Below are 14,905 nucleotides of genomic sequence, written 5' to 3'. Positions count from 1 at the left end.
TTCAATCTTCCAAACATGGCACTAATCTTTATGGTTTGTTCATGAGTGTAATTCGTGCTTTGTTCTAGTTTTACATTTTAAGTCTTCGGCTATCGTCTTTCCTTCAGTGAGAGTCTTTCTTCTATTTTGGATGAGGATTTGATTTTATACTTAGCCCAACATCCGATCAAACTAGATCATATTGATGGATGCAGAAATAGAGTCCTGAAAAAGGCAACATAATTGCAAGTGAAAATTTGAAAATAAAATGTTACATTGATTAAAAAAAGAAGTCAATGTGACTGGAAGTACTGGGGACACCTGAATGACCTTGATGCAGGCCAATGAAACATCCCTTTCTGCAGTTACAAAAACGACTAATTGACGAAAGCATTGAGTAGTAACTGAGATCTCAGCTTTTATTAAAAGCAGCATACTTTTCTGATCTACTCGTCTATCCTTAGTTTATGGCATATGTGAAATGAAAAATAATTGACCATTTCTAATAGAATGAACTGTAGAACTGACTCTAAAGAAATGTATTTATTTCTTTTGAGCAATATTAAGCATAGTCAAAACTCTTAGACAGCTTGAGAAGTGTGTATTCATTCTATGATAGTGTGTTCATTTTTATTGTGTTCTTAGGCCAGGAGATTTTAAAACACATTAGGTTTAATATGAACCTTCTTTAGGAGTGATTAAAAAAAGTATCAGAGAACTAATGAAATTACATCACACTTAATTGACCTGCTAAAGTTTTAAAAATATCAGCCATTTTTATCAACTCAATCAGCACAGTGCATTTGATCTAGACGTGTCTATTGGCCCAGTGCCAAATAAAAAGGCAGGCAAAGGGTTATAAATAAGAGGTAGTGAACCAGAAGAGAAATTTCCAAGTCCTTTAAAAATGTCAGAAGGGCAATCTTATCATTTTAAAGGAGATATAAAGAACTCTTAAGAAGCCAATTTCATCTTTTTAGAGCTCTCTTAAAAATTCCATCTGACTTCGCGAATTTCCACAAATAGAATTATTTCTGCAGAGCAGCAAATTAAGTTAACGTAGTTATTATGCATGAAAGCTATATGCTTTGAACTTGCTGTCTTATTAAAGATCATTCCACTGCCTTATGTCAGGTACACTCTGCTGTCAAACTATGATTGGAGAGCAAATACGTGTTTTAGATAAAAGGGTTAGAAGTGAATAATGCCTGTATGTGAAATAGCGTTTTATAATTAGCAAGTAATATGATGTTAATACCTGGGTTTCCGGCTGGCGTTTCAGTTTGTTCACGCTGGGGACAACTTCTGAGGGAGGCTGATCTGGGCTGTCAGGGAGGCTCTAAAATGAAGATTACTGAGGCCCATAGTTTGGAAGAATTCAGATTTTTAAACAGACTTCCATTTCCCCCAAACAGTTATTTGCTAGGTTCTCAGTTATTTATAGTAAAGTTTATGTTTGGGTAGAATGAGTTGGACACTTTTCCTGGGCAGCGCTCTTGGAAATAAAACAGATGTGTGAGCTGAGTTTGAACTAATAGAACTAGAAATAAAACAGCTGATCCTATACTGTGCTGTCTACTAAATTCTTCCAGCAGCAGAGAGTCAAGAAGGCTGAAAGTGGCAGGAAGGGGCATGCAGGAAGATAATCTTGTTAAGATCCTTTTGTTTTTGTTTTTTTTCAAAGAGAAACAAGATGGCTAAACACAGAAAAAAAAAAAAACAACAATCTGTGGCAAAACTGGGTGATTATTTTAAAAAAATAATTGGATTTAGAAACAAATCTAAAGAGAGTGAACTTTTCTTCAATTTGGGAAGAGAACATTTAATATACTCGTGGGCCAAATGCTAATCTTGCATACTTTGCACATACACCAGATGTTGATGCAAAAACATGTCTGAAGATAAGTAACTTATTCATATCTTTATGCTGGAATAAATATTGAACAGCTTCCCTAGATGCATAAACTGAATAAAAGCACATCTGAAACTCCCCCTTTTCCCCACACGTCTGTGTTGCTGAAATTCTGTTTGAGAGCATCCTTCTTTGGCACTTGAAGTGTGTGGAGACGAAAAACTGGGAGATAAAAATGCTGACTGTAGAATTTCTATAGTACAGTTCTGTCAGAAATTTACGGTAAGTTAATGGCATGTGTGTGTTCTGATAAAAAGATGTTGGTAAATATGAGTATTACAATCAACGTTCAATTCTAGGAATTATTTACATCAATCTGTAATTTAAGCTAATTGAAGTCATAGAAGAGCAATTCATTAATCTTTTTCAATTACATTGGCCCTCTCTCCTCTCTCTCTCTCCTCACTCCCTCTCCCCCTTCTTTCTCTCTCTCTTTTAACATTCATGACAGTTGGTGGTTAATGATAGATTTATGACATTTTAGGCCAAGACTAAAAGGAACGGGAGCCAGACTATAGGACTTCAGAACTCTGTGGCTTTGATCTATATTTTGGTTTGCTGTGGATGGTTTTAAATAATTTGAGTTGAGTGCAAACATGAGATATACAGTTGGGGAAAAGAACTAATTTAAACAAATTTTCAAATTTCCAGTTCCAAGTTCAGATTATTTGACATATATTTGGGGGATTAATTGAAGCTTAGACATATTTGTACTGACAATATCCACTTCTGTGTAAATTTTATTATACATAACGAAGTCAAAGAATAACAAATTTGTAAAAACAGTGTCAAATAACAATGTGTCTTTGTACTGGATAGTAGATGGAGCCCATGCTGGATAGTGCAAGTCACTTTAAAGGGCCTTCATAAAACCGGGATAGTCTTTTCTGAGTCTGTTGAAATCAAATCCCCTCACACCACTTTGAGGTGCATGCCCAGCCCCGAAATCCAAAGACGTGCTTTTTTACATTGACTAGCTTAGAGCTAATTTACTTGACCTGGATGTTAATTTCTCAATATTTAAATTTTTTTCTTGTTGGTTTTTATCAATTACTAGGCTTAAATCTTTAAAAATAATGGCTGTGGCATGAATGGTAATGGTAAGCCCTTCATGTAAATTTTACTACCTATATTTAGCCTTTGAGGCTCACATAGTGACCAATAAGAGGACAAGAGACTGAGTTCTTAAAAAAAAATAATTACAGCCTCTTTCTTTTTAATCTGTTTTATTATGCTTATATTTAAACCGTCGCTGAATGTTGGCTTGCGTTGTTAAGCATGGACTGGGCTGTTTCATTAGGGCTTAATACGCTGTGCATTAGAGCGTTTGTGTCATCTTTATGGGGGACTCTTAGCCCTCAGACCAGGTTATAAAAGTTGGAGTCCTGTCAAGTCGTGCTTCCCACGGGAAAGACTTTTAGTTATCCTAAGTTTATAAATGCTCACGATGTATATGTTGCCTTTCTATATTACTAAACCTTTTCTGTTATTCTGCACTATTCAGGCCTCCAAGGAGGTGGCTCTCAGATTCCAGCTAGTAAGTACATTTTGGCCCTTAATGATATTCTAAGGCTCACGGAAGAATGTCACTATTAACTTACCAGTGACTGTCTTCTGTTTGATCTAGGAGCACGACATTTCTGTTCTGTAAATATTTTTATCAGAGTTGCACAATATATCATGTTAGAAGTAAGGGGAGCAGATTTTAGAGATAGAAAGTCATCCTTTGTATTTTCAACATATTTAACTCTGAGCTGTATAGATCTTTAACATATGCCAGTATATGCATTTGAACAGGAGGTTACAGTTTGGTCTAGGGGAAAAAAAAATTCAGAGAGCATTAATCTCATTTTGGTCTATTTTGACTTTTTCTTGAATTTTATTTCCAAATATTTATTTTTTGCCTTACAGTTTCCTTTGATCTGGAGTAGGAGGGAAGTTGTAGATCTTAGCAAGTTGTTTCTTTGCTTTTCTGAGTTGTGGACAATTGCACTTTAGAACAACTGGTGAATGAGACTTTAATCACTTCAGACTGTCTATAGAGAACCGAATGTTTGGCATATGACCCATACTTATATTCAGGACTGTGTCTCTCTAACAAGTAATAAAGTGTGCAAAATAAAACATATGCTCACTCTAAGGCTGTAAAACATAGCAAGTTCTGGCATTTACCAGGTTATTTTCATCATGGAGATGGCCGAGCTGGATAATGTAGCCACCTAGGTGAAGTTGAGTAGTTTGGCCATCTTTACTAATCCCTTTACCTGCATGATGATTACATCTCCATTTGGCTTTGTTCCATGAGGGTCAGTGGGATACATGTCAATTCCTCTTTGATTTCTTATTAATTTGCTATTGTATAAAGACCATGTATCACTTTCTTGAATGTCAGTATTTCTCTCTAGGTAGAATGTTTAGAAGAAGGAATGATTATCAGTGCGTCCAATCAAATTTGATGCTATTTAACTCTTAATAAAAATGTTATCCTGTAATGGCCTGGGGCGCTAACCATATCAAGTCAACAGATTATTCAGTCCTTTTTGTTTCTTGGGTCATTGTAATTGCAGCACCCATGCAGCTGTTGGAAACACAGAAACATTAGTAGTGTGCCAACCACAGGAAAGTTTGTAGAAAAAGAGTAATTCCTTCTCAGTTTTCAATTTTCTCTATGAAGTCTATTTCTGAGAATCATAATAGACCTCTTAAATTTTTCATCCTATAATTTTAAAGTTTGAAGTAAGTGTTACACATTTTCAGAGTATCAGAAAGGACCTTTGTTTCATTTTAATTTGAAGTCAAATGGAAGATTAATTTTTTTGTATTACTTTTATTTGATCTATGCTTTCATCTATTAGCTTACATAATCAAAATTGCATGTATCTTCTGTTTTTTTTTTTTCCTTGAATTTTGGATTCACTTCTAATAATAACTAACATTTATTAAAGGTTTCGTGTGTGCATATGTAGCTCTAAGCTTTTTACATGTATTAATTAACTCATCTTCGTAAAACCCTTGAAGTTGACACTACCATTATGTCTATTTTAAAAAATGAAGAAACAAGCATAGAGGAATTAAAGTAACCTGCCCAAGATCACAAAGCTTGTGAGTGGGGTAAATGGGATGATAACCAGGGTAGACAGGCTACAGAACCCTCCCTGACTTTCCGACCGCTGTGATATATGATCTCCCCAAATATAAGACTGAGTTTATTGCAACTGGAAGAGCAATGGAAGAGAGGCCAACGACGTGTAAGGGAGCAGGTATAAACTGTTACACCAGGCCCGTGACGCCTACAATGTGTGAATCACATTGATTTTGGGGGATGGAAGTGATTTCTTTGAGATTATCTCTTCCTAACCTGTGTAGCATACGTAATGTTGCCTTATTTGAACTTGCTAAGCTTATCATTGAAATCATTGAAAACTAATTTTGTTGATTTGCCTTTTAAAAAAATTTATTGATTGATTTTAGAGAGAGAAGAAAGGAGACACACACACACACACACACACACACACACACAAGAACATCGATCTGTTCCTGTATGTACCTAGACCAGGGTTCAAACTGGCAACCTCTGTGTTTCAGGATGACCGTCTAACCAACTGAGCTGTCTGGCCAGGGCAGCGATTTGCCATTTTTTAAGTGACTATGATTCATTTTCATTGGTACTTTTGCTACAGAAACTAGTTCTCATAGACTGAGCCCAGGCCAAATTTTGATTTAATTTATTTAATTGGTACAATGTCTTATCCCTAAATTTAGGGATATTTCATCCACATGTTTGAATTAGTTTATAGTCCCCTCATTTGGAAGACTTTGTTTTAGGAATTTATGATTTAATATGTGATCTGAGAGTGGTATTCTCCTCTTTTAGTTACTAGGCACAGTCTACGTTGGTTTTTCTATGAAGATTAAATGGTAAGGAGATCCACCCAGCTCCCATTAATGTTCTCCAAGGCTGTGTAATTAAAATTTAACATTTGCTTAGGAGTGAGTATGGGAATGGGTGTGGATGCAGTGAAAAAAATTAGAATACTTTAGAGTGTCTAATTTGAGTGTATCGCATACCGCAGCCACACTGGGAGCTGTGGGATGTCCCTGGATTCTGAGTGTGAGGGAAGTGTGGGCTACAAGGAGAGGATTTTTGAGAATTCAGAAATTGTTTACTTGCTTAGCTGCTGTTCTCCTTACTATTTATTTAGATGACCTGTTAATATAGGGTTAAAGAACACTTGAGCCCTGCCTGGAGACTCAGTGAATAAAGCATTGTCCTGGCACCCTGAGATCCTGGGTTCAATCCTCAGTCAGGGCACATACGAGAAGAAGCACTCAGTGAATACACAACTAAAAACAATGGGACAGTGAAGTGGAACAATGAGTTGATGCTTCACCATTGTCTATCTTCCTCTCTCTTCCTCTTCCCCCTTCCCTCTTTCTCACTCTCTGTCAATGGGGGAAAAAAATAAAGAACACTTGAATTCTTTTATGAATCCAATAACATATTTGGGAATCTTATAATAATAAACAGTCGTTTGTTCTAATACCTGTTTTTCCAGCTGATGGGTAGCTCGCTGCACTTGGTTTTCCACAGGCGCCTCAAAGTCAACACGTGTAAAACTGAAGCTGTTAGGTCCTTCCCTAAAACAACTTTTTTTTTTTTTTTTTTTTTTTTACCATAGTTTGTTCTCTTCTGCCGTTTTCAAGTCAGTCCCACTAGAAATGTCAGTTACCCTGAACTTCTTTCCTCTATGTACTTCCTTCCCAAATATTGATTGGCTGGTTGCAATCTTCCCTTCTTTATTCTTTTACTGCCACTGCCCCTTGGGTTTACTTAGTAAATTCTTAGTGGTTTCTATTTCTTTCTCCTCCCTTCTGTACTTTTCCCCCTTCTCTTCTGTTCTCTTCTCAGTCCCCCTGTCTGCCTCCCCGTTCTCCCCTTTCCTTCTTCCATTTCTTCTCCTTTTTGTCCTCTTTTTCTCCCTCCCTTTCTATTCTTTCTATCTTCTCTCTTTCCCCGTTTTCTCTCTCCCTTCCTTCCTTTAATTTTTAAAAATTCTATTTATAGATCAATCTTCCTACATTTTGTAGAAAATGTTAGTCTACTTTGTGTAAAAAGCTTGTTGTTTTTGTTAAACCTGTATAGTTAAAAATAGACTTTCCAATAAGTCATTCCTTTTCCAAATTCTCTCTCATCCCCGTCTCCCTCCCCATTTCCCGAGAGTGACTTCCACCGTTTCACCCTCCTTTCTGCTTTACTCATGTTTCCTGCACCTGAAAAACTTTTCCATGACCACTGTCTTTGAGACTCATCTCAAATGCCAACTCATCTGTCCACAGCTGGGTTGTCACCTCCTTCCGGAAGCCTTGGCTGACCTGTCAGGGTAGGTGAGGTCTTTTCCTCTATGTGGTCATGGAACTTGCTATAGCTCTCAGCAGAAGCACATAATCCACTGTTGTTGTAATCGATCAACTTGGGAGCCTTCTGTACTGAACCACAGACATCTGAAGTTCGGGACTGTGGTACTTCTGTGTGTATCCCCTAGTGCCAGGCACAGCAGGCATGCAAGAAAGCACACTTCCCTGGAGGAAGGATGCTCCGTAGTGATTTGACTCTCTGTTTTCCCCAGTAAGACACTCTTTGGGACATACATGCAGTTTTTATGTCTCTTTCTGATGAGCTGGCAATGATGGGAGTCAATGCATGGAAAATACACAGCTTTATAATCCACCCACCTGCACTGCAGTTGGTTTTGTTTTGCATTTCCTACCCCCCCTTCCATAAAAAAGATTATCATTCAAATGATTGAGACTGAGTTCAAGATTTGTTGGTATTCTATCAGCCCAAATACCAAATAACCATAGAGAATACAATTAGTTCAATATCACACTGAGGAAAATGAGAAACCAGTTGGGGCTTGACTCTGTATTATTGTAATGAAAAGGCTGGTAAGAAAAATGTGTGTAATTAAGAATAGGCAGTATTTTACCCATAAATTTTCCCCTTATAGTAATTTAAGTTTTAGTCCCCCCTCCAAGAAAACACACTTTCTGGCTCTTATAAATCCAAATGAGAAGGGTCTTTAGTCCAGTTATTCCAATGATACAAAGAATAGGCTGTGATGGCATGAGATTGCGATGATTGACATCTAATTAGAGTTGTTATTGAACTTTGGGAAGTCTCTATCAAGGTACATCATTAAGATAGATTATATGCTCCAGTGTTTTTGAAGCACAATACTATGCAGAAACATTCCCTATGTAGATAAACACATTAATTCTGACTATATTTATTTTCAGTTGAGATTGGCCCTTACAGATTTCTTCATGTTATTTGTAACTTCAGTATTTGAACAGTGACTGTTTTTTAACACCTTAGCTTTTTACTTTTAAGGTTTTCCTTTTTTACTATCAGCCTATAACCTCAAGCCCTCTTAACTGAGTACCCTCCTAATTGTCTCTGTTGCTATCAATTATAGTACTTGAAAATGCACCACATCTGAGGAAGAGTTTGTTTAAACAACTCTTTTTGTTCTATTGAACATAAGTATAGGTGCTACAGTATCATTTTAGGAGTTCTGAGGCTTTAAAACGCCTTTTTCTGTGACATATTATTTTATATATTATTCTTACTTGTTTGTTCCATATTATTAAGAGAAGAAACAAATTAAGGTTAAAGACCTTTAAAAAAGCCAACCATTTATATTTTTTATTTCCCTTGTGAAAAGACATGTTTATGAATTATAAATGAAAGCTCTGGAACATACCACGTGTAAAGAATAGTTTTTAAAACCTAAGGTTAACAGAAAATAAAAAGCCAACGTGACCTCAATCAGTGGAAAACATTTTAGAATCTATTCAGCTGTTTCTTTTTCATGCCTTAACAGGTATGCTGGGTGCTTCTATAGAACTCTAATTCACAAGCAATGGCTTCATAGTCATTTAAATGTTTTCTGGTGAAAGATGGATTTTTCTCTATTTTTTTGTCTTAAGTGAGAAGCGAGAAGGCAGAGAGACAGATTCCTGTATGACCCCCGACTGGGATCTACCTAGCAAGCTCCCTATAAGGCGATACTCTGCCCATCTGGGGCTATTGATCCGATGCTCAGCAACCAAACTATTTTGGTGCCCAAGGCAAGGCCATGGAGCCATCCTCAGTGCCTGGTGCCAACTTGCTCCAACAGAACCATGGCTGCAAGAGAAAGAGAGAGATAGAGAGAGAGAACGAGGGGATGGAGAAGCAGATGTTCACTTCTCCCGTGTGCCCTGACTGGGAATTGAAACCCAAACATCTACATGCCGCGCTGATGCTCTACCACTGAGCCAACCGGCCAAGGTTATTGTTCTGTTTTTTGGGTTTTTTTGAAGAAACCCATATGTGTCAGGTTGAATCAATAATAATGGGACCATGAATTACTGTCACTTCCTTATCCCAGATAACTCACGGGCCGTCATGAGAGATTTCTCTGTATGCTCCCATGCTGAGTTTTCTGTCATCTCCCATACTGAGTTCATACATTCAACCTGAATGTATTAAGTCCCTGCTTACTTCCAAAGATAAAGGACTATAAACAAAGCCTTCGCTTAGTAACACAGAATAGAACTTTCTTATTTACGGCTAAGAATGCTAGGAGTGACAAGATTATGAGTTTATCACTGATTGACTTCACCCCTTCCCCTCTAGTCAATATTTTTAACCCATTGGCAGGATAAATTCAGTTAGGCAATTCATTCTATTAAGTAATTATTCTGTTTATGCGACTAGTACTGTAGAGTGGACTGTCAACTATGGTATTCACTAGTCACATGGGGGCTCTATAGATTTCAGTTCGTTAAAACTGAATTTATGAAAAATTCATCAAGACTCCTTACATTAAATTTAAAAGTCAGTTCCTCAGTTTCACTGCCCCCCTTTCATGTGCTTAACAGCCCCATGTGGCTAGTGGCTACTGTCTGGGACATGGTAAACTACAGAACATCTCCATCATCTCAGAAAGTTCTGCTGGACAGCACTGACCTAGAGTTTGCAAATCACTTTCAGATACATTTACTCCTTTAACTTTCACAATAATCCTATAAAACGGCAAGGTGTACGATATTGATTATATCCATGAAGGTGAAGATACCAGGGGAGAGAGTAAATAATGTGTCTTTCCACAGATTTTAACTATTGAACTTTTCTTGGGGCAAACCAATGCAAGTAAAGATGAGTGTAAGTGAATAAAGAATTTTATCTACAAATTTTGACTTTTTAATGTAAGTGGTTTAAAGACAGAGATGTGGTCTATCTAGCTTGTGTATTGTCGTAACCTGATGTTTATCACAGGGAAGGCACAAGTTAAACACTCAATAGTTACTTGGTTACTGCTTGGATGAATGAATGAAGAGTTGTAATGTTTGATCCAAACAATTTACAGTTTACTAGAAAATTTAAAATGTAGATATCTGTATCAAAGAGACTACTGAATTAATGAGTTATAATTAAAGTCCTGATTAACAAAAGAAGAAAGATTAAAACTTATCATCTTAATCTGCTCTCTTTTTTAGTATAGTCATAGTTAGAAAAGGGGAAGGTTATTCTACCCCTTGCTGTGTTTAACCATTAGAAAAGTTTGAGATAATTCTTTGAATGTGTAGGCACTGTTTCCTGGCAATGACATTAAATAAACTCTTACTCCACACACTTGTCTTACGTAGCAGTTCTTGCTGTGTATTAGTGTTTAACTTAGAATTGTTTTAAATTAACATTTGTGAGTCATGAAAATCAAATGTATATGGTCAATGGCCTTAGGTATGGTCTGCTCAAATAATAAACTTTGTTTTAGTTTAGAAGGGAATTTATATGATAGACATCAGTTCTGTTTTGCCATGACCTACGTGTACATCTCTTACAGAGAAAGAGTAAAAATGACCACAAAGTTGCCTCGAGCTTGCTTATTTTTTGTTTGTTTTGCACGAGAAAAGGAATACACTGAGGAATTAACATTTTCCAAAGTTGGCTTTATAATATGTAAAGTATGTAATTCTAATATTATATTAGCTTTTAATAAGGTAGATACTAATATAATTTACTATTGTTTACAAAGAAGGCAAATCGAAAACCTACAGAGAGCAGTGTTGGTGTTCTTGCCATCAGATGCGGTCTTTATGTTTTTGTTTGCTTGGGTGGTTTGGAAAGAACAGTCACTGGTATGAAGGTGCTCTTCAGCATAGAGTATGTAACTATGAAAAGCATCCTAAATAATGGAGTTGGCTGGTTTTCCGTGGATAAAAAAAAACACAACTTAAAGGCACACAGACACCACCAACTAAAAAGATTTAATGTAGTTATCACAGTAGCTTAGTTTATCCTGAACCAAAATGCCTTACCTGCAGGTTTTCTTTCTCTTATTTTCCTCTCAAAATGGCTTTAAAAAAAATTTTTTTTTACAGCCTCTTTACCTGATGATAGTCACTCTTAGCCTGGATTTTCTGATTCTTATGGTTGTTGTCCAATAAATACTGCAAAGGATGTTGTGATGTTTAGTAATAATTTAAATTTCACTTCAGAAATCCTATTTTGGGGATTCCTTAAGTCTGTGCTCCCTGTTTGTCCCTTTCTGGGTGGACACGGACCATGAGGCTTGAAAATGACAAGATGAGCGACAGCGGTGAAGTGCATAGCTTCTCAGGAATCCCCGTTCTTCCAGCAGAAGTTAAGAACGTTTCACGTTAGGAAGCGCAGCAATTCTGAAGCGACGTGGCAGCTAAAAGGAGCACATCTCATACTTAGATTTTGTCTACTGGCTTCCTGTGCTGCTTTTAGGAAAGAAGGGGATACTTCTGAATTTACCCTCTTTGATTCAAAGCTGAAGTTTGGGAACAGAGTACTCGAGTGGACGGCATCTCATTTCAACGTTTTGCTTTTGAGAACAAGGTTTCTCCTCACCTCCAGTGATTTGGGAAATAGACGGAGGAATTTTGCAATATAGTTTGCATTCCTTTTTGGTGCAGACTTTAGTAGCTTTAGTCACTGAAGTGGTGGGTTAGAGTGGTGAATAGACTCTGTCCTCATGTGGTCCTGGCTTTGCCATCTATCACACCACTGATTGGCAGGTGCTGTCTGGGAGAGTGCCTCATTCTTCCTCTTCTGGTTACATGATGCTTTACTGTGGACAGACTGAAATCTGTGTGCTTGCCCTCGGTGGGTGGAGACATTTGTCAAAAGTGAAACATTGTCATTCTTTGTTCAAAGGCTGTGGGAGACCTTCGTAAATGATCGTCTTAATGTTCCATAAATGTTGAGCTGTTTATGTGTTCATGCACATTTCCTAGAACTGTAATATTGGAAATAAATTTAGAGGTTGCCCCAATTGAGGAAGCTATTGTTCAGAGGCCAAGTCATTTGACCAAGGTCACAACTTTCTCTAAGTGGAAGAATGGGCTTCAGTCTTGGTCTCGTGCCACAGCGGCACAAACATGTCTCTTAGTGTGCTGAAGGGATATTGTCTGCATATTAAGTAGGACTTTTTAAATGATTTTGAGATGCTTGAGACTTTTCTCATGGATTGATTTGGATATGAGCAGTGATCACACATGTCACTTTTGAGCAGCTGTTGAAGAAGGCAGAACGTGATTATGCCACGTGCTTAATCTACGACATCTGGTACTAGAAAAAATTTAAAATTCTCTGATAGTTGGATGAAAAAGTTTCTCCCTCCTTGAAGCATTTCAGTCAAAGACTCTATTTTAAGCCAGAGATTTTTGGCTGCTTGTTGGTGGCACGTAGTTAAAGCTGCGCATTGGGGTACACGCCACAGAGGGAGTAAGGATTTTATATAAAATGTCCTTTGAAGGCCTTCAGTGCCCTGATACTGTACAATTTTATAACTTCAGGCAGAACGGAAAGCTGTGGTGTCTTTATGGTAGAATTGTTTTATTTGGCCTTAGAACATCCTCACAACTCACTCTCGGTAGGGGTTGCCTTTTCTAGGAGACAGAACCTTAATCTAATAAGGCCCTGTTATGTTTTCTCCTTTCCATTTGTCCTAGAGTGGGAAGCATTTTAAACCTTTACAATGGCCCTCCTTCACTGTGACTTCAAGCCCCCTGCATTCATTTCATTTTTCGTCTTATCGTGCCTGCTCAGGCTTTAATTATAAGCCATTCTGTGTGATCGGGTCAGGGTCATTATTTTGCCCCCGAAATAAAGTGTAGTCTTGCCTACAGTCTCATTGCTGTAGAAACTGAACAGAGGATTTCCTTGGAGAATCTCTGCATTGAGTAATGTCTGAGTAACTGCCTCTGCTCTTGACAGCAACCCTTAGCTTTGTCAGAAGAAACCCCACATGGTTTGGATGCTTCATCAGGTTCTGGATTTGAAGGAGGCGGTAGTAAAATCTTCTTCATTGACAGGTGTTTTCCTAGTTGTTTTTTGTTTTTTTTTAAGTACAGACTATTAAATTCTTTGAATTAGTTAAAATAGTCCCTTTATTACTTACCTTCTTCTGATACTTTGGCCAAAAATGTTTATCATAATGAGCCTCTCATAGAGTAGCTATTGAATAATGAAGAGTAGATGTATTTGGCTTTGCTTATCCAGGTGACTTCCTAACAAGCCCAAGTTCTCTTGTACTTTCTGATGTGGAATACTTGCCAGTGTGCCCTGCTCCCTCCTACGGAGAGCACTGAATGAACGATACCTTTCAATAACATCCGTCTCTTCTATACCAGGTCACGTCAGGTGGAACGTTCATTGGCATTGGACGGAAAACACCAGATTGCCAAGGAAACACCAAGTACTTCCGCTGTAAATTCTGCAATTTCACTTACATGGGCAACTCATCAACTGAACTAGAACAACATTTTCTTCAGACTCACCCGAACAAAATCAAAGCTCCTCTCCCCTCCTCTGAGGGGGCCAAACCTGCAGAGAAAAACTCGAACAAGTCCGCCCCTGCACTTCGATCCAGTGACTCTGGGGACTTGGGGAAGTGGCAGGACAAGATCACCGTCAAGGCCGGCGATGATACGCCTGTCGGCTACTCGGTGCCCATCAAGCCCCTTGATTCCTCGAGACAAAACGGCGCAGAGGCCACCAGTTACTACTGGTGTAAATTTTGTAGTTTCAGCTGTGAGTCATCTAGCTCACTTAAACTGCTAGAACATTATGGCAGGCAGCACGGAGGAGCGCAGTCAGGCGGCCTTAATCCAGAGTTGAATGATAAACTGTCCAGGGGCTCCGTCATTAATCAGAATGATCTAGCCAAAAGTGCGGAAGGGGAGACCATGGCCAAGGCAGAGAAGGGCTCCAGTGGGGCCAAAAAGAAGGACTTCCCCAGCAAGGGAGCCGAGGATAATGTGGTAACAAGCTACAATTGTCAGTTCTGCGACTTCAGATATTCCAAAAGCCATGGCCCCGATGTCATTGTCGTGGGGCCGCTTCTCCGTCATTATCAACAGCTCCACAACATTCACAAGTGTACCATTAAGCACTGTCCATTCTGTCCCAGAGGCCTTTGCAGCCCAGAAAAGCACCTTGGAGAAATCACTTACCCGTTCGCATGTAGAAAAAGTAATTGTTCCCACTGTGCGCTCTTGCTTTTGCACTTGTCTCCTGGGGCGGCCGGAAGCTCGCGAGTCAAACACCAGTGCCACCAGTGCTCCTTCTCCACGCCCGACGTGGATGTGCTCCTCTTCCATTATGAGAGCGCGCATGAGTCCCAGGCGTCCGATGTCAAACAGGAAGCCAACCATCTGCAAGCATCATCGGAGGGGCAGCTGGCCGTCAAGGAAAGCAAAGAACACTCATGCACCAAATGTGATTTCATTACCCAGGTGGAAGAAGAGATTTCCCGACACTACAGGTAAGCCGTAGGGGGTGGGGAGAAGACATCAAGAAATTGATAGAATCTAGCGGGCTGATCCAGAAACAGTTGGGAATGAATGTAGCGACCTGGGGAAGTTACAGAACAAAGTCACATAAAAGATCATTCATAAAACTGCAGATTATATATTTACAGAGGTGATAACCACAGA

The 14,905-nt window shown here is 38.6% G+C and overlaps 1 protein-coding gene across 10 annotated transcripts in view; it reads left to right on the top strand.

Moving 5' to 3' along the window:
• The window catches only part of TRPS1 (transcriptional repressor GATA binding 1), a 249,650-nt gene that overhangs the window by 46,972 nt on the left and 187,773 nt on the right, over positions 1 to 14,905 (top strand). For all 10 annotated transcript variants that reach the window (XM_066379380.1, XM_066379379.1, XM_066379375.1 and 7 more), the window contains one exon: positions 13,601 to 14,733. In XM_066379380.1, the coding sequence (XP_066235477.1) occupies positions 13,601 to 14,733 (1,133 nt within the window). The remainder of the gene's footprint in view (positions 1 to 13,600; positions 14,734 to 14,905) is intronic.

Source organism: Saccopteryx leptura, chromosome 3, assembly GCF_036850995.1.
Source record: "Saccopteryx leptura isolate mSacLep1 chromosome 3, mSacLep1_pri_phased_curated, whole genome shotgun sequence".
Lineage (NCBI taxonomy): Eukaryota > Metazoa > Chordata > Mammalia > Chiroptera > Emballonuridae > Saccopteryx > Saccopteryx leptura.
This window is presented reverse-complemented; position numbering and strand designations above follow the sequence as displayed.